At 32.2% G+C, this 21,668-nt stretch overlaps 1 protein-coding gene across 2 annotated transcripts; it reads right to left on the minus strand.

The window, feature by feature from the left end:
• Positions 1-5,468: 5,468 nt before the first annotated feature.
• Positions 5,469-20,820, minus strand: LOC130974146 (uncharacterized). 2 transcript variants are annotated; one of them, XM_057898898.1, is made up of 24 exons: positions 20,303-20,820; positions 20,101-20,210; positions 19,819-19,891; positions 19,659-19,720; positions 19,175-19,316; positions 17,097-17,312; positions 16,890-16,956; positions 15,258-15,657; positions 14,759-14,906; positions 14,500-14,660; positions 13,937-14,036; positions 13,621-13,695; positions 13,386-13,520; positions 11,914-12,003; positions 11,090-11,272; positions 10,897-11,001; positions 10,020-10,178; positions 8,212-8,256; positions 7,889-8,110; positions 7,368-7,474; positions 7,242-7,298; positions 6,890-6,959; positions 6,521-6,792; positions 5,470-6,116 (listed from the first exon to the last, which is right to left on the minus strand). In XM_057898898.1, the coding sequence occupies exons 1-23, from the start codon at positions 20,441-20,443 to the stop codon at positions 6,631-6,633; spliced, it is 3,030 nt and encodes a 1,009-aa protein (XP_057754881.1). In that variant the 5' UTR covers positions 20,444-20,820; the 3' UTR covers positions 5,470-6,116; positions 6,521-6,630. The 2 variants fall into 2 exon arrangements, with proteins under 2 accessions (XP_057754882.1, XP_057754881.1); XM_057898899.1 differs by lacking the exons at positions 19,659-19,720; positions 19,819-19,891; positions 20,101-20,210; positions 20,303-20,820 and adding an exon at positions 18,587-18,680 and having other exon boundaries at positions 5,469-6,116; positions 19,175-19,274.
• Between the last annotated feature and the right edge of the window lie 848 nt (positions 20,821-21,668).

The raw sequence follows: 21,668 nt of genomic DNA on the forward strand, positions 1-21,668 counted from the left end.
GCTTTGTTCTGGTCAATAATAGTCTAATATACCCTTTTTTTGGTGACTAGTCTAATATACCCTTTGATTTCAAATAATTGTTGATTTAAAAATTTGATTTGTTTTTAAATAAGTGATCATTTTGAAAAGCTAAGACAACATTAATTAGATTTTTTTTTCCGTAACTAGGCTTTGGTTTTTGTTACTGTAACTAGGCTTTGTTTAGTTGATTGGTAGGATGAGACAGACATTAAAATATCAAAACAAAATATTTGTGTAGTTTGGCAAAACTAATAAACAAAATTTAATGAACAAGGCATATAAATATTCGAAAAAGTTAAAGTTACTTTTAATTCAATCACCAACTCCACCCTCATTGTTACACACCTACCAAATTACTTTTATTCAAACAAACAAATTCAATCAAAGCAAAACAACACTAGTAATTGTAGATCTGGAACACATTAAACCCACATGCTCGGGAAGAGGGAACGAGACAAAAGAAAAAGAAAAGGAGCGAGGGGAACAAAGCAAGGGAGATTGGGGAAGAAGGTGGTGACGAGTATGAAACAAGGCGAGGGCGATGGTGAGGAGAACCGCTCCTGCCACTGCCGTTAAGCTAGAAAGGGAAAGAGAGAACAGAAAGAAAGAGAAGAGCAGTGTTACAGTGGAGAGAGAGAGAGAGAGAGAGAGGTGGAGGATGATGGCAGCAGTAGACTATGGAAGGCGACGACGCTATGACGGAAGGAAGGCGAAGGCGGTTGCCAAATGGAGAAAGGCGAGTAGGTGATGGCGTTACTGTGTCAACGTTAATGGGCAACAGATCTGGACAAGTGGCAGCAACTGTGATGGCGGAGGGAACAGTGATGGAGGTGAGAGGGTAGTTGGTAGAGGAAGATGGAGGAGTGGAGGGGGAGGGAGAGAGAGGAAAAAGAATTATCAGGGTTAAGATTAAAATTCAAATTTAAAAATTATTGAAGGACGAGAAAAAAAAAACTGTTTTTTTGTCTATCGTACTGTCTTAGCTAAGGTGCTCTACAAATTTTGCATATTTATATTCATCTGTCTTCATTAAATATTTGTATCTTACCGAACCAAACAAAAAATGTGTTGAGACATGAACAACATTCAAACGCTGCCTTGTTAAATAAGAGTAAATGAGAAAAAACGGTAAGGGAGGATTAGTTTAATTTGTCCAAAATCAAGACAGGTGTAGCTGGGGCACGGGAGTATGGGAGGATAATAGGAAAACTAATGTAGAAATAGGTACTTAGTTGTTCAATTGCTTTCTTCTAACATCGTCATATTTCTAATACCTAACAATATTTATGGAGCAAAGGTAATAGATACCTCCTGTAGACTGGTAGTCGTAGAAATAAGTATTAATTCAAAGATTGGGGAACGTAAAACTATTAAGTGAAATTGTTAATCTTGGTTTGCTTGGGATTCTCCTGGTGAGTTCAGTCCTAATGGAGTAATGGTGAGGATTCTTCTTAGGACATGTTTGGTTAGAAGATAAAAGTAGAGGCAAACTTTATGCAAATGCCTTTTCTCTCGTGATTCCGTTTTCTCTTCAAAATGAACTTTTCTATTCTCTATTCTAAATTATTTTATAAAAAATATTTTTATTATAATTATATTATAATTAATATTTAATGAATAATACATAATTATACTAATTTAGAAACATATCTTTATTATAATTATATCAAATTAATATTTAATGCGTTATTAAATTACTTATCAATTATCAATTGAAAATACTTTTAATCATTTTAATTTTAATAATAATAATAATAATAATAATAATAATAATAATAATAATAATAATAATAATGATATGATAATTACACCGGTCGTAGTAATCATGATAAGAATATTTGAATATAATCATAAAATAATCAAATTTTATAATATTAATAACGCACATTAATTTTAAATATTTTTAAACATTTTAATTATATTAATCTTTAAAATATTAATATAATTTTAATTCTTATTTATTATCCAATAATAATAATAATAATAATAACTTGAAAAATTCGTATATAAACTATTTCCATTACCCATGTATTATTATTAAAATTCTATATATTTCTAAATATAAGTCTTGAAAAACACGACATGGCACGAGCTATTAGTGTAGAGTTGTTTAGGTTTGTTTAGGAAGATATAATAGAATTTATATTTCTAAATTTCAAGACATATATTTCTATTTCAATCTGTGTATATCAGGTATAATATTCTTATTCATTGTCGGGGATTTCTCTGATTATGATAGAAGATAATGATTCTAACAATATTATGAAAAATTATATAATTTTAACAAAAATAATATATGGTGTGTAATTACTGTATATAATAAAAAATTACCTTAATAATAAATAATTTACATATTTATTTTTGTTTTACTAAAATCTATATATAGTATTTTTCTGTGGTACATGAATCTAAATTTGAGAGTTAACTCATAATTTTATATTTATTATTTTTCTTTTACTACTTCATAGAATAAGAATGTACTTCGTTTTTCATTGAAATTGATCCTTTTAAGGTATAATTTATAATTTTGATACACTATTAGTGTAAGGTAGTTTTACACAAATATTCAATGACGTAATATCATATCATAAAAAATAACTATCTTTTATATTGATTACATTTACCTAAATGATAATCCAAAAAAATAGACATAAGTAAACAATTATATAAAATATTTTATACTATCAATAATTAAAATTAGACTCTAATTTGTATCTAAAAATATAAGATAAAATTATATATAAAATTAACTTAATAAAAACAAAATATTATTGTAACATTATTTAATTAATAAATTTAGTTAGTTAAAGGTTATATCTCTGTTTTTTTTTTCAATTTCACTTTAATATTTACCAGTAAATTAAAGAATTTTTTTGGATATCTACTTTGATAATTAGTTCTTAAACATAAATTAAAATAAAAATCAATTAAAATATTAACGCATTTTGTACTTTTATCTATCTAAGTAACTAATTCTATTATTATTATTATTATTATTATTATTATTATTATTATTATTATTATTATTTGAAATTAATTTTTTGTCTTTCTTTTATTAAATAATTAAATAATAATTAAATAATGTATAAAATATAATAAGGATATGAGAAACTTAGTATAAATTTTTTTTCTAAAATATCATTTATTGTATATAATTCATAAAAAAATATATTTTACTTTTATTATTGATTAGAAGATAACCTATTTATATTTTGATTTATTTTATTTATTATTATTATTATATTTAATTTACAGAAAGATAAATTAATAACCATATTATTATTTATCAATATATTAATATTGATAATGATTACATCAAAATTATTTAATATTTAATATTTTTATATTATTTATTTTTTATATATTTTTTATATTTATAAATATTTTTTATTATTTTTATATGTTATATGTTTACCCCTACTATTTAAAAATTTTGGATCCGCCACTACTTTTGAGCGTGTTTCTTAATTTATTTTTTATAATTCATTGAGTACAATTTATTACAGTAAATTAATTATATCAACTAATTAATTTGATTAGATATTTACATATCACACGATTTATTATAATTCATATCAATCAAATAATTGTAATTTATTATATTAATTATTTTAATTTATTAATTTATAAGGTACATAATAGCATAGATGATTTATTACTTATAATGATTAAATACAGTAAATACAGATTAATTTAGTTAAAAAAATTATTGTCTCATATGTTTTTCTATTTATTTTTTTAATTTATTAAATCCAATCAATTATAATAAATTAATTATATCAACTAATTAATTCAATCAATTATTTTCTAATTTAATTTTTTGAATTCAATAAATTAAATAAAATCAATTATACTAATTATTTGTATCAACTAACTGATTTGATTAATTCTTAAAAATATTTTTATTTAATTTATTTTATTTATTTAAATACATGAATTATAACTGATTAGTTATTTAATTTTGTTACGATAAATATCAAATTCTATTCCGAATATAAAAATATAAAATTTTATTCCTTCCATTTTTATTTTACCACTATAAAAGACCATATATGCTAGAAGAAAATATCATTCATTTACCAATTACTATTTCATTAGGTAGCTTTTACAACAATTCTTTCTTCCTATGAGGTGTCGTCGCAAGAAGGCAACTATCGTGGACACAAACCACCACACACTCTTCAACTACCATGCTCATCATTCAGAGCAATATATGATATGTTATCCATGAAGCATTTATAGACCATGGTGTTATCATGTATGCATAAATAAAAAAAATTTCGTAATTAAGCTTAAGTCATTTACCTGCTTGTGTGGTATATATTATAGTTTGAAATTACTTTCAATTTGTGTTGTGCAATGATATTATGGTTTAATTTAAGCTTTTGTTTTAGAATTGTGTTATGATTTTATCTCATTATTTTCGCTTAAATATCAAGTTGATGTATTTTTATTTATTATTATTGAAACAGATGTAATATAAAACTGTATACTAACATTGATATAATATTATTTCAAGTATATGTTTTGCAGGTATCAAAGAAAAGTGTTGAGTTATTTTTTAGTGGGTTTAAATTATTTATTGTTTATTAGAGAATTTTGTGCATTAGAATTCTCTAATAATTTATTTTGAGCTGATTTTGATATGTCTTACTTGACAGTAAAATAACATATAAAAATTTGTTGGTGGGTCTAAGTATTACTAGATTATTTATGGTCACATTGAGTATATATATTTGATTTATTAAAAAAGTAAATTACTAAAACTAATTAATAACTATTTTAGAATTAATACATTTAATATTACATTAAAAAAATAAATACATAATATGTTATATTTTTATTAATCAAATTATTATAATTCAAATTAATCTTAACAAAAGAATTTAAAATTATAATTTCAATCTTATCATGCTATTACACTTGTTTATTTGAATAAAAGCAAATAATCCTCATTGTTGCCCTTCAACTAAACAAACGCATACTCATACTTTGGTGCGGCTTTTTTGGGTTGACTTTTCAAGTGGATTGTTTTATATGCTTTCATCCATAGATTTAGCATGAACGAAAGCAAAACGAGTTGCCTATCGTGGCTTTCGATTTTCTTTAATGGGCATGACAATGTTGCAAGTTTCTCATTAGGAACTATTTTTCCAATTCATTACTACTCAAAGTCTAGGTGCTTTCTTACACAGTATGTCTTTTTAAGTTAAACTCTCTTGGGGTCAGGCTCATACAATTCTCTCCAACTTTGCTTGGATCAAAAGGCAAGAATTGCAAATTGGCTTACTCTGCCCTGTAATCTATTGCTCCTCTAGTAACAAAAATACATAATTTGCTCCCCTCTTTTTATCGTAGGCTCCTTTTCCTTTGTACGTCAATTAAGATTGAATTTCTAAGTCAGATCAAAATAAAAGTGGCTACTATTACAGTTCCAAAACATTGTAACTTTGGAATTTAGGAGGAATTTCAAATGTTCCTGAAACACAGTATTTCTATAATTTGTCATCCATAAAAAGCTACTACATCACACCCAATAATTGGAAGTCATCAGTCTCATACGTACCAGTATCCACAGGTTGCACAAGTGTCATCAAATATTAATACATCTTAGTCGAGCTTCAGTACTTGAATAAATGCCGAGTAAAATCTTACAATTTAAAGCTTAGGTTAAAGAAAAAAAAGAGATTGTATGACTTAACTAGTTATTTATGACTTTACAAATTGATCCATAACTAGTGTGAGAAAATCGAAATAAAAATGTTAATCTAGCAAATAATATGCAATCAAAATTAACTTTTCCAAATTAATTAGACTGCTGAAATTTCCACTACACATCCCAAAATGTTCAAAAACAGCATCTACACAGACCATTTCATATTTCCTGTAATTCTTCTCAGTTAAATAGAACACTGTAGACTCAATGCTGATCCTCCTTTTATATATAATAGAGGACAGCATCCTATTTACAGAGTTTCACGATGCCAGACTGGCATAACTAATGAATGATTTTTTAGTGCTAAAAAAACATGACTTGGAAACAATTTAAAATGTGAATAAAAACCAATAATTCTTGTAATAAGCTTGAATTTCACCTGCAGAAAGAGAAGTTAACTGTCAGTTAACTAAAATACTACTACATTAAAATAATCATCTAGTAATTTAATCCGCACACTATTTCTTAGTCATAAATCTCGAGCAAGATATAATATATCAATGCCAAAAAGGAAGAGATGGTGATGAGTACAAACTGGAAACAAATAATATGTTAATTACTGAAGCTGTTCCTGTCTAACAGTTTTTTCATTATTTTCAAGTAAACATCTCAAATTCAGTGTGCCATGATTTCAGAGTTATAATTTGCAGCATACTGCCTATAGTTTAAAGCTATTCAGTATATGTCAGTGATCCTGTAATCAACCTTACTATTATTTGGTCAATGCCAGCAACAGGTTATGTTTTCTTTCTGAAGTTGCAGCAAGCAAAAAAGGGAACATACCCTATAGAAAAGTCACAATCTATGGACAGAAGATCCGCAAATGCACATAGTTCCACCTGATCAACAACCACCAAGCCATGTCCCAACCACAAACTATTATGGCACGCCAATTATGGCATCTTTAATGCTTGCTTCAATTGTGCAAGCGCAGATGGGTGCATACTGTTCATTGCAGCATTAAACGATTCTCCATGAATAGCAGCACAAGTTTGTAGATTTTCTTTCACAGAGTCCTCAAGTGATATGTGATTGATACGGTCCGAAAATTTGATCTGGAGAGAAAATATACATATGCATAAAATCCTTTGTTTTTCATACAATCACATTGTCCCAGAATGAGTATTATGGTTAAGTTTCATAAATTCTTGCCTGTCTTTTTCTGAATTCTTTACTTGGAATATTGCCATCATCAGGAGATGTACTGGAGCTCATAACACCACTGTTATTTACATCAGACGTAAAGAATTATATGATAGTAAAACATGACCAAAAGCCATATAATAACAGGGACAACCCCTCAATTTCTAAATTCTAGAGTTGCCTTCAAAACCGTTCCCACTTCTAATAGGAAGAGTAATATATCCTCGTATGAAAGTAAAACCGAACTCAGATCGAGTCCAAGTTCAATTATTAAACATGAAGTGCAAGAGACATATTAGGTTATAAAGTTTAAATCTTTTTAGGAAAAGAAAAAGATAAAAACAAAACGCAAAAAACTAACCTGGATTCTTCCTCAGTCAAGTCACTGTTTCCTCCCAGAATTACACTAGTGCAAACACTGCACAAAACAACAAATAGTCATTTACTTCGCATTAACACATGTTTATGATGTTCACTATATTAGTACCTCAAAATTTGATCAAGTTTGTCAATGACTTGAGGTAGCCTTAATGTCAGAATTATTGATAGGGCTAAGCCAATTGTCTTCTTCTGGATGCAAGAAACATTATCTACCTGAAAAAATTGAAAATGTAAATTTACAATAAATTAAGGATACAACATAATCAATAGGACCAAATGAAATAATTATGTCCAAATATTGGCTAAAGTCATCACTGTTCAGAAATACCAATTGTTGTTTTTCCTACCCTATTCTTATGGTATTGAATGAAAAGAGAGAAATTGTATTAAAAATGCAGAAGATTATGAAATTCAAACATGATGATTGTTCTGCAGAAATATACATTCTCATATAAACATCAAAGCCAAACAAATATAAATCATATTACAGTTTCAGACATGTAGAGTATTAAGTAATTCTTTGATATAAAACCAAACACAATACAGTTTCAGACTTGCGGAGTATCAAATAATCCAGTTATTTAAAACCAAACAAAATTAGTCATATTATAGCTTAACAACACCAACCTTGTCGACCCAAATGTCAACCAGACAAAGAAGTATATTTTCTTGAACAGGGATAGACGCTGTTTGAAGGAGTAGAGAAGTAGATGGATCTGATGCTAATTGGGCAAGTGAGTTTGTATTCATCACCAGAAGCCTTGCTAGGATGGCAGCAGAAGATGCTTTGACAGATGTTTTAGAAGGATCTCGGTCATCTCCTCCACTCAAACATATTAAAATTAATTTCTGAAATAAAAAAGAAACAACAGATTAAAACATGTCCATATTAGTACCAAGGTGAGTTGAACGCAAAATCCTATTTATTCAACAAGCATACAACTACTTACTTGTAAGGTACTGCTAATGAGCGGTGGCACTTCCATAGGAAAACACTGTAAAGGGGGGAATCAAGATAAATTGTTTTGAGATTTTAAATCAAATACAACAAGAAACTAAATTCTAATCCAACTGAGACCAAATAATTAGACAATGGTCCTGCACGGTAGGGATGTCAACGGGGCAGGGCGGGGGCGGGGTATACCTCCCTGCTCCCCATCCCCGCCCTCAGATTTGTTCCCCGTCTCTGTCTCCATCCTCGTTCCCCGCCGTGAGGAAACATTGCTCCCCATCCCCATTCCCCACAGGGCTCTATTCCCCGCGGAGACCCCATTCCCCATCTATCTGATAGTTCTAACTATTTATTAATTTCCATATGAATAGAGCTGCAAGTATCCATCCTATACAAAAATAGTAAGATTTTATACAAAAAGTCTAAACGACAAGATGGTGACTTCTTTCAAAATGACAGTGGGGGGACGCAACGGCAAGCCAGAGGACATAGTAGTGGACGAGGTGGGAAACCCGGCAACAGAAAGGAGAATGGACACGACGACAGAGTTATGGAAAGGAATGCCGCAAATAGAGAGCACGACGCAATGAGGGTGATGGCACGATGAGGTGTGACGATACGGTGAGAAGGGAGAGTGGCGAGGGGGTGACTGCAGAAAGGTTAGATGGAGTATGGACAGCGTAAGGATCTATGAATTGAAGAAGGGTTATGCAAATGAGGGTTAGGAGTTTTGGGTTTATATGTGTGTGTGTGAAAAGACTAAAAAACATATATGAGAAATAAACTATTAAAAAAAATTCAGTAAATTTATTAATTTTGGCGATTAGCAAGGACGGGGCGGGGATCCTCGCTTGGGTCCCTGCGCCTGCCTCGGGGGAATTTTGTCTCCCATCCCCATCCCCACAAGGAAAATTCCCCACAGTTGAATCCCCATTCGGGGCAGTCCCCACAAGGATCCCCGCATCTCGGGGAGTTTTGCCATCCCTACTGCACGGGTACAAAGTTGTCAGATATCCGCTACATCAGTGCCATAGCGCTATTGCATAGTCAAATATCCGCTACATGCCATAGCGCTATTGCGTAGCAGAAACTTGGCAAAACGCGATGAGCCACGATCCGCTATTGATACCTTGATCTCCTCTCAAGGTCGTCAAATATCCACTTTATCGGCGCAATAGCACTATTGTGTAGCGGAAATTTCACAACCAATGAGCTGCTATCCACTATTGATAACCTTGCACTGGAAATCGAGACACAAACAGCCATTTATAATATCCATTTAGGGATGTAGATATCAGTTAAAACAAATCACTTACCGAAATAGTTCTCTAACACAAACTTTAGCAGGCTAAATTTGAAGTTAAATTGTTTATAACGAAGTTATTGCAAATTGAAGATGGAACCGTAACACCCTTTTGAATCAATCCTAAACCCTTCAAATGGTCCATTATTAATAGCTCCAATGACAAACCTTCTATGTGCTAAGAATGTCAACCACAATAGTCATAGTTAAATTCCCCGGTTATCATCTTGGTCCAATATCAAACTATTTAAGCAACCACCAAAGACTGAGACTAGTCCATATGCAAGCTTGTGGGAAACAGAGCAGGAAGCTACAAACTACATAGCCATGTACTAAAATCTCAATGCTTCACCATTCACAACTAACCTTGAAATAATAAGCAAGTAATGCACTCATCTAGTGGTTAGTTTAATCTCCCATCAGTTAGATGGGAATGGGTTCAAGACTTGCCCAAACTTCCACAATATATTGAAACTATATTTGTCAATATGGGAAAAACATACCTGTATTAAGATATCAATGACAGGTAGAACTGAAAGAAGACCTTTGTCATTAACATTTCCAACAACTAAATCAAGAATTTTAGCAATATTTGCAGCATGCATGCTCAGAAAGTCATTTCCACCCAAAATTATGTAATCTTCAATTATGTTTACTGCAACCTGAAATTCGTCAAAGAGAAATAACATACAAATAAAATAAACACGTTTATTATAATTATATCAAGAACAATTGGCCATTATGGTTGGAGTAACTAAAACAATGACTCATCAAGAATAGATCACGAACCAAAGTAGTTATCAAACAAATAAATACAGAAATTATAATAATCAGAGCGATGGCAGTGACTGAAGTTTTTACACCTTTCCATGAAATCAATAGCTGAATGAATATTTAGTATTAACAACATTAACTTCATCTCAATTAAGTTTGATGTGAAGTAGATGACCGAAAAATACATTGATTAACTTCATATATATATATTATATTGCACTAAGACCTTTTAATTTGGTACAAAGTAGAAACCAAGAGTAGTTTTACCTGTTTGAGTTTCAAACCTAACAAACTAAGTTCGGAAGCCAGAGATTCACCAAGCAATCAAATCAACTTTATAGTGGTCTAAAAATATTTAAGAGGTACAGAAGAAGAGATGGCAAGCAGGGAAATCAAAGGAAATATCTTTTAACTAATTTAAATATTTGTACACCATGTAAATTACCTCAAGTATAGATGCTGCAACCCATCTAGCTAACTTACTAAATGAACACTTCATTCTATTGTCACTACTCACTATCAGTATCACTAATGCAGACTCTATCATTCTCCTGAACACAGATTCTTTTAGTCAAAATATTATTATAGTATGGAGAAAAATCTAACCTCTAAATGGTCAAAGCTTCTTTCCATGATATCCACAAGGCGTGAAAAATTTGGCAGTAATTGAGGCACCATTGACGGGGCATGGGAAAGTGTGGCCTCCCATAACTGAAAGGTTATGGAGTTGAATTATCATGACATTCTCGCACAAAAATCATACCCATCTTAATTAATAAGAACAAGACAGCGTTATTACCAGCATGCTATCTTCTAGGAGATTCAGTTCATCTGGATTATTAATATTAATTCCATTCTCCAGAATTGGCAATAATATGCTGTAGCAAATGGGTGACTGGTAACCAAGTGCAACCACAAAGTTTTTCAAAGCAACAAGAAGCTGAATCTGCAGCAAACTTTCACCAGAGGATTCTTCCCAGACCTTGCAAAATAGGAGCAATAGAGAAGATAAATTCATTTTGATAAGCTATATGTTTACCTTTAGCTACATGGATAACATCAGCAGACACGGGCAAAAGGCAAACAACTAAGAGGTGAACATTGCCATTGAAATGTTTTTAGATTTATGCTTAATCTAGCATTCGAAATCAATATTCAACATCTTGGAAAACTATTCTGGATTAAGTTCCTGAAGTGCTCTGTACATATATCATAACCCTAAATTCATTGGGATAACTTATCCAACAATAACAACTAAGCCTAGTCCACTAAGTGAGATCAGTTACATGGATTAAAGTGTGCCATAGTGCTCTATCAGGAATCATATCCATGTTTAAACCATTAATAGCCCTTTTGGTCATCCCCCCCCCCCCCCCAGTTTTCTCAGGTAGCATTTGGGTACTCACCTGCACCAAAATTTGGAGAAGGGGACAAATAAAAGGAAGGGGAAAAAAAAATTATCCCTACTCAACATAGGACTTGGGCTACTTACCCAAGTCCCTATCACATACTTATTCTCGAAATAAAAATCTTATTCACATTTTACTTAAATACTGACAGCCAAGTATTGAATGTATAACACTAATAAGTAGAAAAAACAAAACATAGGATTCTCTTATGTACCTTCTGAAAAAATTGAACCAACTTTTCTGCAAATGGAATAACTTCACTAACATGAAGGATAAGGGTGGAAATCAAATTCAAAACCTGGACCTGGAGAAACATTTAAAAAGAACATGATTTCACCAACTGGACTAAATATCCAGAACAAATTCAGGTCAAATTATAATTCACAAGTACTATGTTTTAACATGTGCCAGCATTCTAAGTTAAAAAGAAGTTGAATGCCAACAATGTATATTTGGTATTAAACCACAACCAAATGTATGCATGCTGAGTTCTTTCACTAGCTTTAGTTATTAATAGCCTTGAATTCATGCTCAAGGCAGTTGGACATCATGTGCCTTAGCCCAAAGAGAAGGAACATGCCTTGAGTGAGGCACGTTTCAAGAACACTTGCCAGAGAATCAATCAGCCTCTGCTGCGTATCCCTTCTACACAGAACGCTGTTCAGTATATCTTCCAACATCACATCATTAGACTCTTCCAGAACAAATTCACTTGTTGTGCTTGCGTAACTAGTTTTTGCTCTCACTCAATGATCAGTGGTACCAAGAATCTATTTCATAATTAAAGCATGCAGCTCTCTTCTTTGGCAATGGCCTCCATTTCACACCATGAATGTGGTAATACTGAAGAGAGAAGCAATACATAGAAACACACACTACCGCATCATCAACAATGAATCAACTCCACACTCTCCAATGTGAAGGGAAAACAAAGTTGAAGAGCAGAGGGGAATGCTTTCACAGCACAATCCTTCCCTCTCCATAAGTTTAAATGGTCCAACCAAGTAAGGTTATTACTATAAAGCATGGACACTTCATTTAGTTGTCGTCTTCAAGTGTTGGACACATTTCAAACATGACACTCGTGCAACACGTCTTTTATGTCCAACTGTATCTTAATAAAAAATAAAAAAATTCAAACATGCTTAGACACACCCAAATAATAATAATGTGTAAATGTGTCCAACTTTATTCTTATCCTATACTCTTGAAATGAGTTTATAAATAATAGGTATTATAAATTATCAATACAAAAATGATCTAAAATGTTTTATATAATTAAAAAAGAAATTAAAAATATTAAAAACTTACTTTGAACTTTAATATCAATAAAATATCAAAATACTATTAAATTTTGTCTACATGTACACAAAAATCATCCATCTTATATTTGTGTATAAATACATGTGTTTTTTCACACACTTTCAATGTATTTTGTATTTCAACAAGTATTTTATATGGGTGACTGATTTTTAGTGTATACATAGCATGATTGATAAAATATTATGTCCCCATCTCTATCAAAAATTAAAATTGATGTGTCCGTGTGTCCCGTGGCATCTCATGTCCGTGCTTTCATAGGTTATTACCCTCCATTCTCCACATTACAACTTCATCAAAAATAGACTCGATGACTTTTTGCTCCCTACCGAAAACTGGGAAATGTTTCCTATCAATAGGTTTTACCTTTGAGTCAAATTCCTGAACTTCATCAAACAGCTTGAAACATGAGTCCCAACAGATAGGGAGAAGATCAACAAACTCCCTGTCTGAAAAATTTGCATCTTCAATATGTAAACACAAGGATCGACAAGCTGCAAGCTAAAAGTGGTATAAATAGGAAAACTGATAATTAGGAACAACAGTGACTTAGCAGAAAGAGCATAAATAACGACAGCAGGAATAGAAAGCTGTAACATACCCTGACAGATAAGTCATTTCCCTGTAACAATCTGATTAAAGCACAGTACACAGGTCTTTTTGTATCTTCTTTAACCTATGAAGTAGAGAAAAGCAACAACAATATAGTAAGTACAAATGGCTTTTGTTTTTTATTTTAAGGTTTAAGACATAAAGAAAATAAGTAAATTTACTGCCATAAAACTTCATAACTTATACAATAATATTTTTTAATATATAAATGTTTTTGAATTTCATATCACAATAATCAGGCTGTGAAAGAAAGTCACGCATCAAATATTTAGTTCATCCATAGAGCAGCACAATAAATTATATACCTCAGAAACCCACTGCCCAAGAATTATAGCAACTTTCCGATGAATAATACGCAAATTGGGATGTTCATTTGAGAGCTCGAGGGATAAAGCACCATTAAACCTACAAGTATATTGTTAAAAAGAAGAGACCAGAGTCATTATCAGAGTACTCTATTCTCCAATCAAAGCCTTAAAAGGAGAAAGTATCAATATCAATAATAAAATATGAAATAAACCTTTTATATAAATTAACAAAATCCACTTAGATCTCAAGGTAATGATCACTTTGTTATCAGCAATTTTTTAATTTGCATATAATTTTTTGGCAATGTAAATTCATGAACATGAACAGAAAAACTTCAAAGAGAAAGAAGATGAGGTATGCTCCTACATAAACAAATAGAACAGAAAACAACCAAACGAAAAACAGAAAAGTTCAAGTGGATAATAATAAACGTAAATAAATGAAGTGGATAATTGAAAGAAATTATCTTGTGTGAATGATGGCAGGTGAAAGGAAACAGTGGATGTGCCGCCAATAATCAGAACGATATTTACACATACCCCAATAACTTCAGACTCACCAGTCTTTAAAGCTCAGATAATTCGAGAGTTCATAATAAACATAAGCAGCAGCTCCATAAGCAGCATCTTTAAGAAGCAACACTGGAGTAATTTCCGTCACTGAAGTTGGGCAATTATTCATAGTCTCTTGGAGAAGAGAGACCACAACAGGGCCTAGCAGCTAAAGTTTAAGTCACAACAAAGAACCATATTAATCTATGTCAATGATTGAAATATCACAAGAGAATACAAGACACCTTGATTTTGAATGTCACCTACTTGGCTATAATTTTCAAACAATACAATGTATAAAGCTTCAGCACATGGTCTTAGTTTTTCCGTCCACTGAATCATATCCTGCTCATGATGAAAAGCCTCAGAGTTATGATACCACTCCTCCAAATCACTTGCTGTCAGAACAAAATACCTGTGGCATGGATAAAGAGCATTTGAAAGGAGCAACATCTTTGTTTTGAAGCATATTGAAGTCACATATATGAATATAGCAACATCTTTTTATCAATGTCCACAACAACAACAAAAATATCTAGAAGAAGCAAAAGAACAATCAAAGAAGAATTATCTATTTAGTGTAGCTTTCCAAACTCTCAACATATTTGGAAGCAATTATTTAGGTCAGACACTGCACCTTGGTTAACTAATAAAGCCTAGAAGGACTAAATAGTGGATATCACACATAAACTAACATGTATAAACTAAAGTACAAGACCAAACACAGCAAACTAATAAAGCCTGGACGGATCTAAATAGTGGATACCTTCTTATCAACACATTACACAAGAGGACTATCCGTTCATTGGGCAAAAGGGAAGTCAAAATACCACCGACAGCACTGGAAATGTTTTTTTTCATCTGCTCCAGTGTAACTCCATTTTCATCCATCACCCTACCAGTAAAACTTGGCTTGTATTCCGTACATTCCAGGATATTCTTAATCATTACCATACATTGAATGAGAAACTGTTCGAATGACAACACATATTGCTCAGGATCTGTTATCTTATTTAAACAGAAGTCAACAACTGAGGAAAGCACAAATTTATCGCCAAATGAATAAGGATGTCTGCCCTGAAAGGCAACTAAAATTTTCATCAATTTGGTACAAGCCCTCTTTACAAAGTCCCAAAATTTGGGATACTTCTTTTCAAAAGATGAATCTGCAAACAAAGACATGTATAGTTAGACTACAAGGAAGAAATAAGTTAACATTTCTGGTGCAACAAAAGTAGAGAAAGTCGATAAATATGAAACAGAGATGTCATATAGGGTCCAATTTCAGGGTTCAACTTTTTGGTAAGGAATCCAACTACAACGCATATATATATTCATTATTATTTCCAACAACCACCAGAAGTAAATAAGCTAACATTTCACATGCAATAAAAGTAGAGGAAGTCGATAAATATGAGAAATAGATGTCATAAAGTGTCCCATTTAAAAGAGAGGGGGGGGGGGGGGTCAACATTTTGGCATGGTATCTCACTACAAAGCATATATCTGTTCATTGCTATTTTCAAAAACAACAAAAAGGAGGAGAGAAAAGGCAAAAGCTAATGCCTAAGAAGTTGCGGTTCTAAGGACCTGTCTGAATAACAAGCTTATTTAAGCACTCATGAGAAAGGAAATTCTCAGAAAGAATTTAAATAAATTATTTAGTATTTATATAGTGATTACACAAGTGCTTCTTTTGAGTATTTGCAAGTGCATGTGGAAAAGTTTGATATTTTATCTTCTGAAAAAGCATTTAACATGATGGTTTGAGAAGTTATGAGATATAGTCATACAGAACAGAAAAATTATGCATAAATCATAAGTGATGTTATCCAAATGGACTCTAGGCACTGAAAGTAAAAGATAAATTAATTAACATGATAACTGATTAATATGCTTATCCAACTTAGTTTACAATGTCGTTACCCTAGATTAAAGAGAAAGCAGATATATTGTCAATTATGCATTGCCAATATTATCAGTGAAGTATGCCTTGACTCCTAATTCATTTTTCTTGGCAACATTTATTTATTTATTAAGCACATCCAATCTTTATCTAATGAGGTATGATACAAAGTTGAAAAGCAACAAATCCACCATAACTACACGAAATTTTCATACCAATATCAATTAAGTAAAAAGTATTTGCATATTCCACACCAAGTTTGGATTATAAAGTCCCAGTTAAATAGCTATGATGAAAAGACTAAATTAGCATCATCACTGTATAACAATGTACATGAGCATTGCTTAACATGCTATTGTGTGCTGGAATGACTCAATTAAGAAACAAACTATTCTAGATGTTTTCATTTTAAAAAAAATGGGATCATGTAGTTGCTGATATTAACTTAAACCCAAGAATATACACGAATGAGATGGGATATAGAAGTCTCACAGTATGGAAGGAAAGACTGAAGTGCACTTAGGAATACAGGTGAGACTTCCTTGACTGGCCGAACCTCCTGTAAAATAGTAACATCAGACTTAGTACCTTCATTTTAGGATTGGTTGATTTGAAAAGTAGAAAGAAGAAAGGGTACTAAAAACTTCAAGATAGATATATTACTAGAGGATGATGACATAAAATGAACCCGATAATTACCTGAAAACACTTTGAATCGCTTTGAAATCCTGAAATAATTAATTGCCGTATTATCTTTGAACATAACAACCATCTCTCACATGTAAGATAAAGTTCATGATGCTGATCGTCAGGATTTGAATTATAGGATTGAGAAAGAGATGAGAAACCATGCAATATTGTCTGCATATCACTTTGCCATAGGTGCCAGCTATAATCAAAGAAATGGGATGATATCTGCCAAAGGAATCAGTTGAATACTTTAGTATTTAGCATAAGGACAGGTTGCTAAATATTCATCTTAATCTAAAAATATATAGTCAATCAAATGCAGATTTTAGGCAGAACTTGAAGATGCAAGCATTAGGGGAAGAAAACAATCACAGTGCCTAGTAGTTAGACCATATATGATATAACTCATAAGACTGGAATATTACAGGCTAAATAAAAATAGGATTTAGTAACATAGTAATACATAAAAAGAATAATTTATGAAGGAACCAATGGAAGCTGTAACTTACACCACACACAACTCATGCTTCTTTCAAGCTAGGTATGTAATGTAGTTATGCATAGAAGCTTTTATTTTTTACCTAGTACCTCCAAGTTTCTCTAAATTCATCTAAACCAGCAAAGAAATGCATTTATATATCATGAAGTGCATACATTATATATAATACCATATTGTCCTAGTCACATTCTGTACCTTTTCCTTAAAGGATTCAGCATTTTCCTATCAAGATTGCTAACCAGTTTTTACATAAGATAAAAACAATCAAATATAGAAGTTTAAGACTTCACTCTCTAGGGAGCTCAAAAGGCACGGCTTTCTTCTTTGTATGATTAAGTGGACATTCTTTATCAAAACATAAAAAGTGGACATACAATATTTCTTGTACAGATGCTCATTCAAACACACTAAACTAACAAAAGCACTTCAAATAAATTAATCACAAAAAGCGTATTGAAACAAGCATATAATCTAGTAGTTGAACCATTTCAAACACATTAACTTTTATACTTGATACATAATGATGATCTGTTTCACACATTTCTACACAGCTTATCAAAGTTGCTAACTCATCAAGATCCATTCAAAAGTAGAACAACTTGCATGGATACATGCCACCTATAAGTCAAGCACACCTTCGCGCAGCAAACCAGGCACCCACACAATGTGCACGAATGCACACACACGCACACACACAAAAGGATTATCAAACACATATAGGACATGGATATAAAAGCTGCAATATATTAACAAAAAGGAAAATAATGGGCAAAAAACTCAAGATGCCAATGGCATTTTAACTACTTTTTTATCTAGCTTGTTGTAGATAGATAGACCACAAGTTTTGTCTCGAACGAAATAAAAATAAAACATGCAACATACACCATTGGAGTTGGACACCCTCAGGATTTACTCAAGACCACATATGCACTGAATTCTAGTTCGTCATTCTCTTGTAAGGATTCTATTAGATTTACGAACACTTAAAAGTTTCTCTTACTCTATCACAGTCAGCACCAAACTTCCAATCTATTAGTTGAAATTCAAGAAAAGATCCACATAAAGCAATGAGTCACACTCCCATGCAGAAATGCCTGAAATTTGAAAACGCACTGATTGAGTGATACACATCCCTTCCCGAACAAAACACAAATCAACTCCTACAGATCTTAAAGCTACCTAAGAAGTAACAGATAGTTGGGACTCAGCCATTTAAGGTGGCTATATCAAAAGTCTTTTGAAACAAGCCATAGAGGCATGAAATACCTATATTGAACCTTCCACAACCCATCCAAAAGAACCTCAACCTAGGCTTGTAAGAAAAGATATAAGTCAAAATAGAGTATGAAAACCATGGGTATGCATGATGGTGTGACGTTGAACATACGTCTGTGATCAATATCTCATTACACGGATAACAGCTATTAAAAATTTTTCGTTTGATAAAACAAGATCTTAGTAGAGTGAGTTATTCAGGTTTGCATGTCACTGTCTCAGGCATGTTTGAAGTTTCTCAACATACAAAGAAGCAAACATTGTGAAATCAAAGCAAGCAAAATCTGGAAGAAAAGGACAGAAGGAACCACACCTCAGCAAAGTTTCGCTGGTCAGAAGTAAGGCGTTTTGTGGACAACTCCTTTAAAGTCCTAAACAGAATCATAAATATTCTGTGGGAGGCAAGAACATCTGCTGATTGAAGCTGTTGTGATAATACCATAAAGATGTCTGGCCTGAGAAGTCATTAAAACTAGTACATTGATATATATTTCTTTATAATGAAATGTTTAAATCAAATGAATCAAACACAAAAGCAAAAAAATTAATAGAGATAAGTAGCGAAAAAAGCAATTTTGCATTGCATGTTGATAATGCTCCACAAAGCTAACGCTTATTTTGTACAAATATTAAGAATGTATAATAAAAACAACTTAGGAAACCCACAAGAGAAAAAAAATATCTTATGGCCATAAACCCAGCTAAAAAAAAATTAAACAAAAATAAAAAACATGATGAGAGTGGGTGATGAAACTGCAATTGCAGAATTGTTTAGAGCAAATAAATACCGAAAGTACCATTCTTTAGGATAATCAATGCGTGCAATTTTGGAGATGAGCACTGCCAACATTTGAGCAATCTGCATTTGACAGAAATGAAAGTAAATAGAAGTAAGACTACGCCTTATCAATAAATTCACAAATCATAGCCAGCAAAGAAAAAGTAAACAACAAGCACCTGTTCATTCTCTTCTCTCAAGTATAACAGCAACTTCTGCCTCAGATGCGTTTTCTCCTCATTGCTAATCCCACTGAAAATAAAAATGAAGTTTCATTCCCATCCACGTACTAGCCAAAATAGAGTCTACATCCTTAGAAGAATAACACATTCAGCAGCATTTTGAATATCAGCTACAGACATGCATTGACCCTAAGCCTCAACACAAAAAGTAACCTAATCCAAATACTAACTAAAAATCAACCATTAGTGTAAGAGGAAAAATAAAAAGAAATGACTCACGAGGAATCACGGCGGTGCCGCCAGTAGCGATTAACGCTGTTTTTGAAGTATAAGGTGGCCATCAATCTCACGTCATTTTGCGACGCCAAATCCTTTGCCATAATCAGCTCCTGCAGTTCCATCAAAGAAAAATAGAAACTCTCAGAAACAATGCGAAGTTCAATCATCGAAACCCTAAGAAAGAGAAAGAAAGAGGAATTACAAGGAGGCAGGAGCAGAAGCCGGGCCTAGACTCCGATTGCGCAAGTGCTTCTTCGGCGGGGCCACGGAGGCGTTGATCGACGTTCATCGAATTTGAAAGCAGCGTGTACAGCGCCGCCACGTCGGAACCTGAAACCGCCATCACCGTATAGAGAAACTATCCCCCTCCCCCGTTCTCTGTCTCTCTACTGTGTCCGGGATTTGTGAAAATATAAAATTATGGAATGTGCTTTATATGAGTGATCGTGTGGATATTTTTACAGTTGGTTGGAGGAAATGTAAGTTTTTGAGTGTGAGCTTCGCGAGTGAGAGAGTGTGTGTTCTCTACGTTGAAGGAAAGAAGGAAGAAAATTGGGAGAGAGGACAGAGCGTGAATAAGAGCGTTGTCGTTTTGGGGTGTTCTCCATTCGGCCATTTATATACTGCACCACCACACTCTTCACTCATTGCTGCGTCAATAACCCTTTCCTTTGCCAACTCACATTTGCTTCCTTGATTGCAAGTGTGTAAAAGGATGCAAGTTTGTAACCCAATGGTTTGGAGAAAGTAGAGCACAAAGTAAATGTTTTTATTGATGGGTAAGGTTTAATTTTTGGGGTAACAAACAATTATTGAAACAAATGTTTTTTCGTTCTTTTATATAAATTTTATAAAAATATATATACACTACGTATAGTTTAATTCATTTGTAATGTTTATTTTATATTTCAACATATATTATATACAAATGCTAATTTTACAATTGACTTTTAATATGAACCTAACATACTTGATTTTATAAGAAAATTATATTAAAAAGAATTTAAAATAAAGAAAAGTTTTGAAAACTTAACTCTCTTCAATTTTTTTTAAAGATAAATTTTATTATTACAATAAAATGAGATATTCGCATTGAACTTATACCGAAGACTAAAAATAGATATTTTTAATCAATTAAAAAATATCTAAAAGAAAATACCTTAAGAAAGAAAATAATTGATTTTTGAAGAAGAGGAAAGAGTAAAGTGAATCAGAAAAGGGCGATAAAAATGCGTCGTCAATGGATGACTGTCGCGAATTTAGAAGCTTTAGATCTTGCAATAGTTACTACCTCTTGGGGATATTGAATTTTGCTTCAAAGAGTCTCAAGTTCCTCTTCATCTTCCACATCTGTCATATGAGTGTTGTTGCAAAATGGGTTATCTCTTTGGCTTTTAAGGTTCCTTGGAGCTATTTTTAAGACCATAACCACCATCTTCATGTGTTCCATTTCTTGATTTGTCTAGTGCAAGCTTGTTTTTCTCCATACATTCGTTGAATATAGGTACTGGGGTGAAACGGTGAATGGTTGATTCACTTGCTACTTCACATTGATTGCACATTAAACT

Source organism: Arachis stenosperma, chromosome 4 (genome assembly GCF_014773155.1).
Source record: "Arachis stenosperma cultivar V10309 chromosome 4, arast.V10309.gnm1.PFL2, whole genome shotgun sequence".
Taxonomy (NCBI): Eukaryota; Viridiplantae; Streptophyta; class Magnoliopsida; order Fabales; family Fabaceae; genus Arachis; species Arachis stenosperma.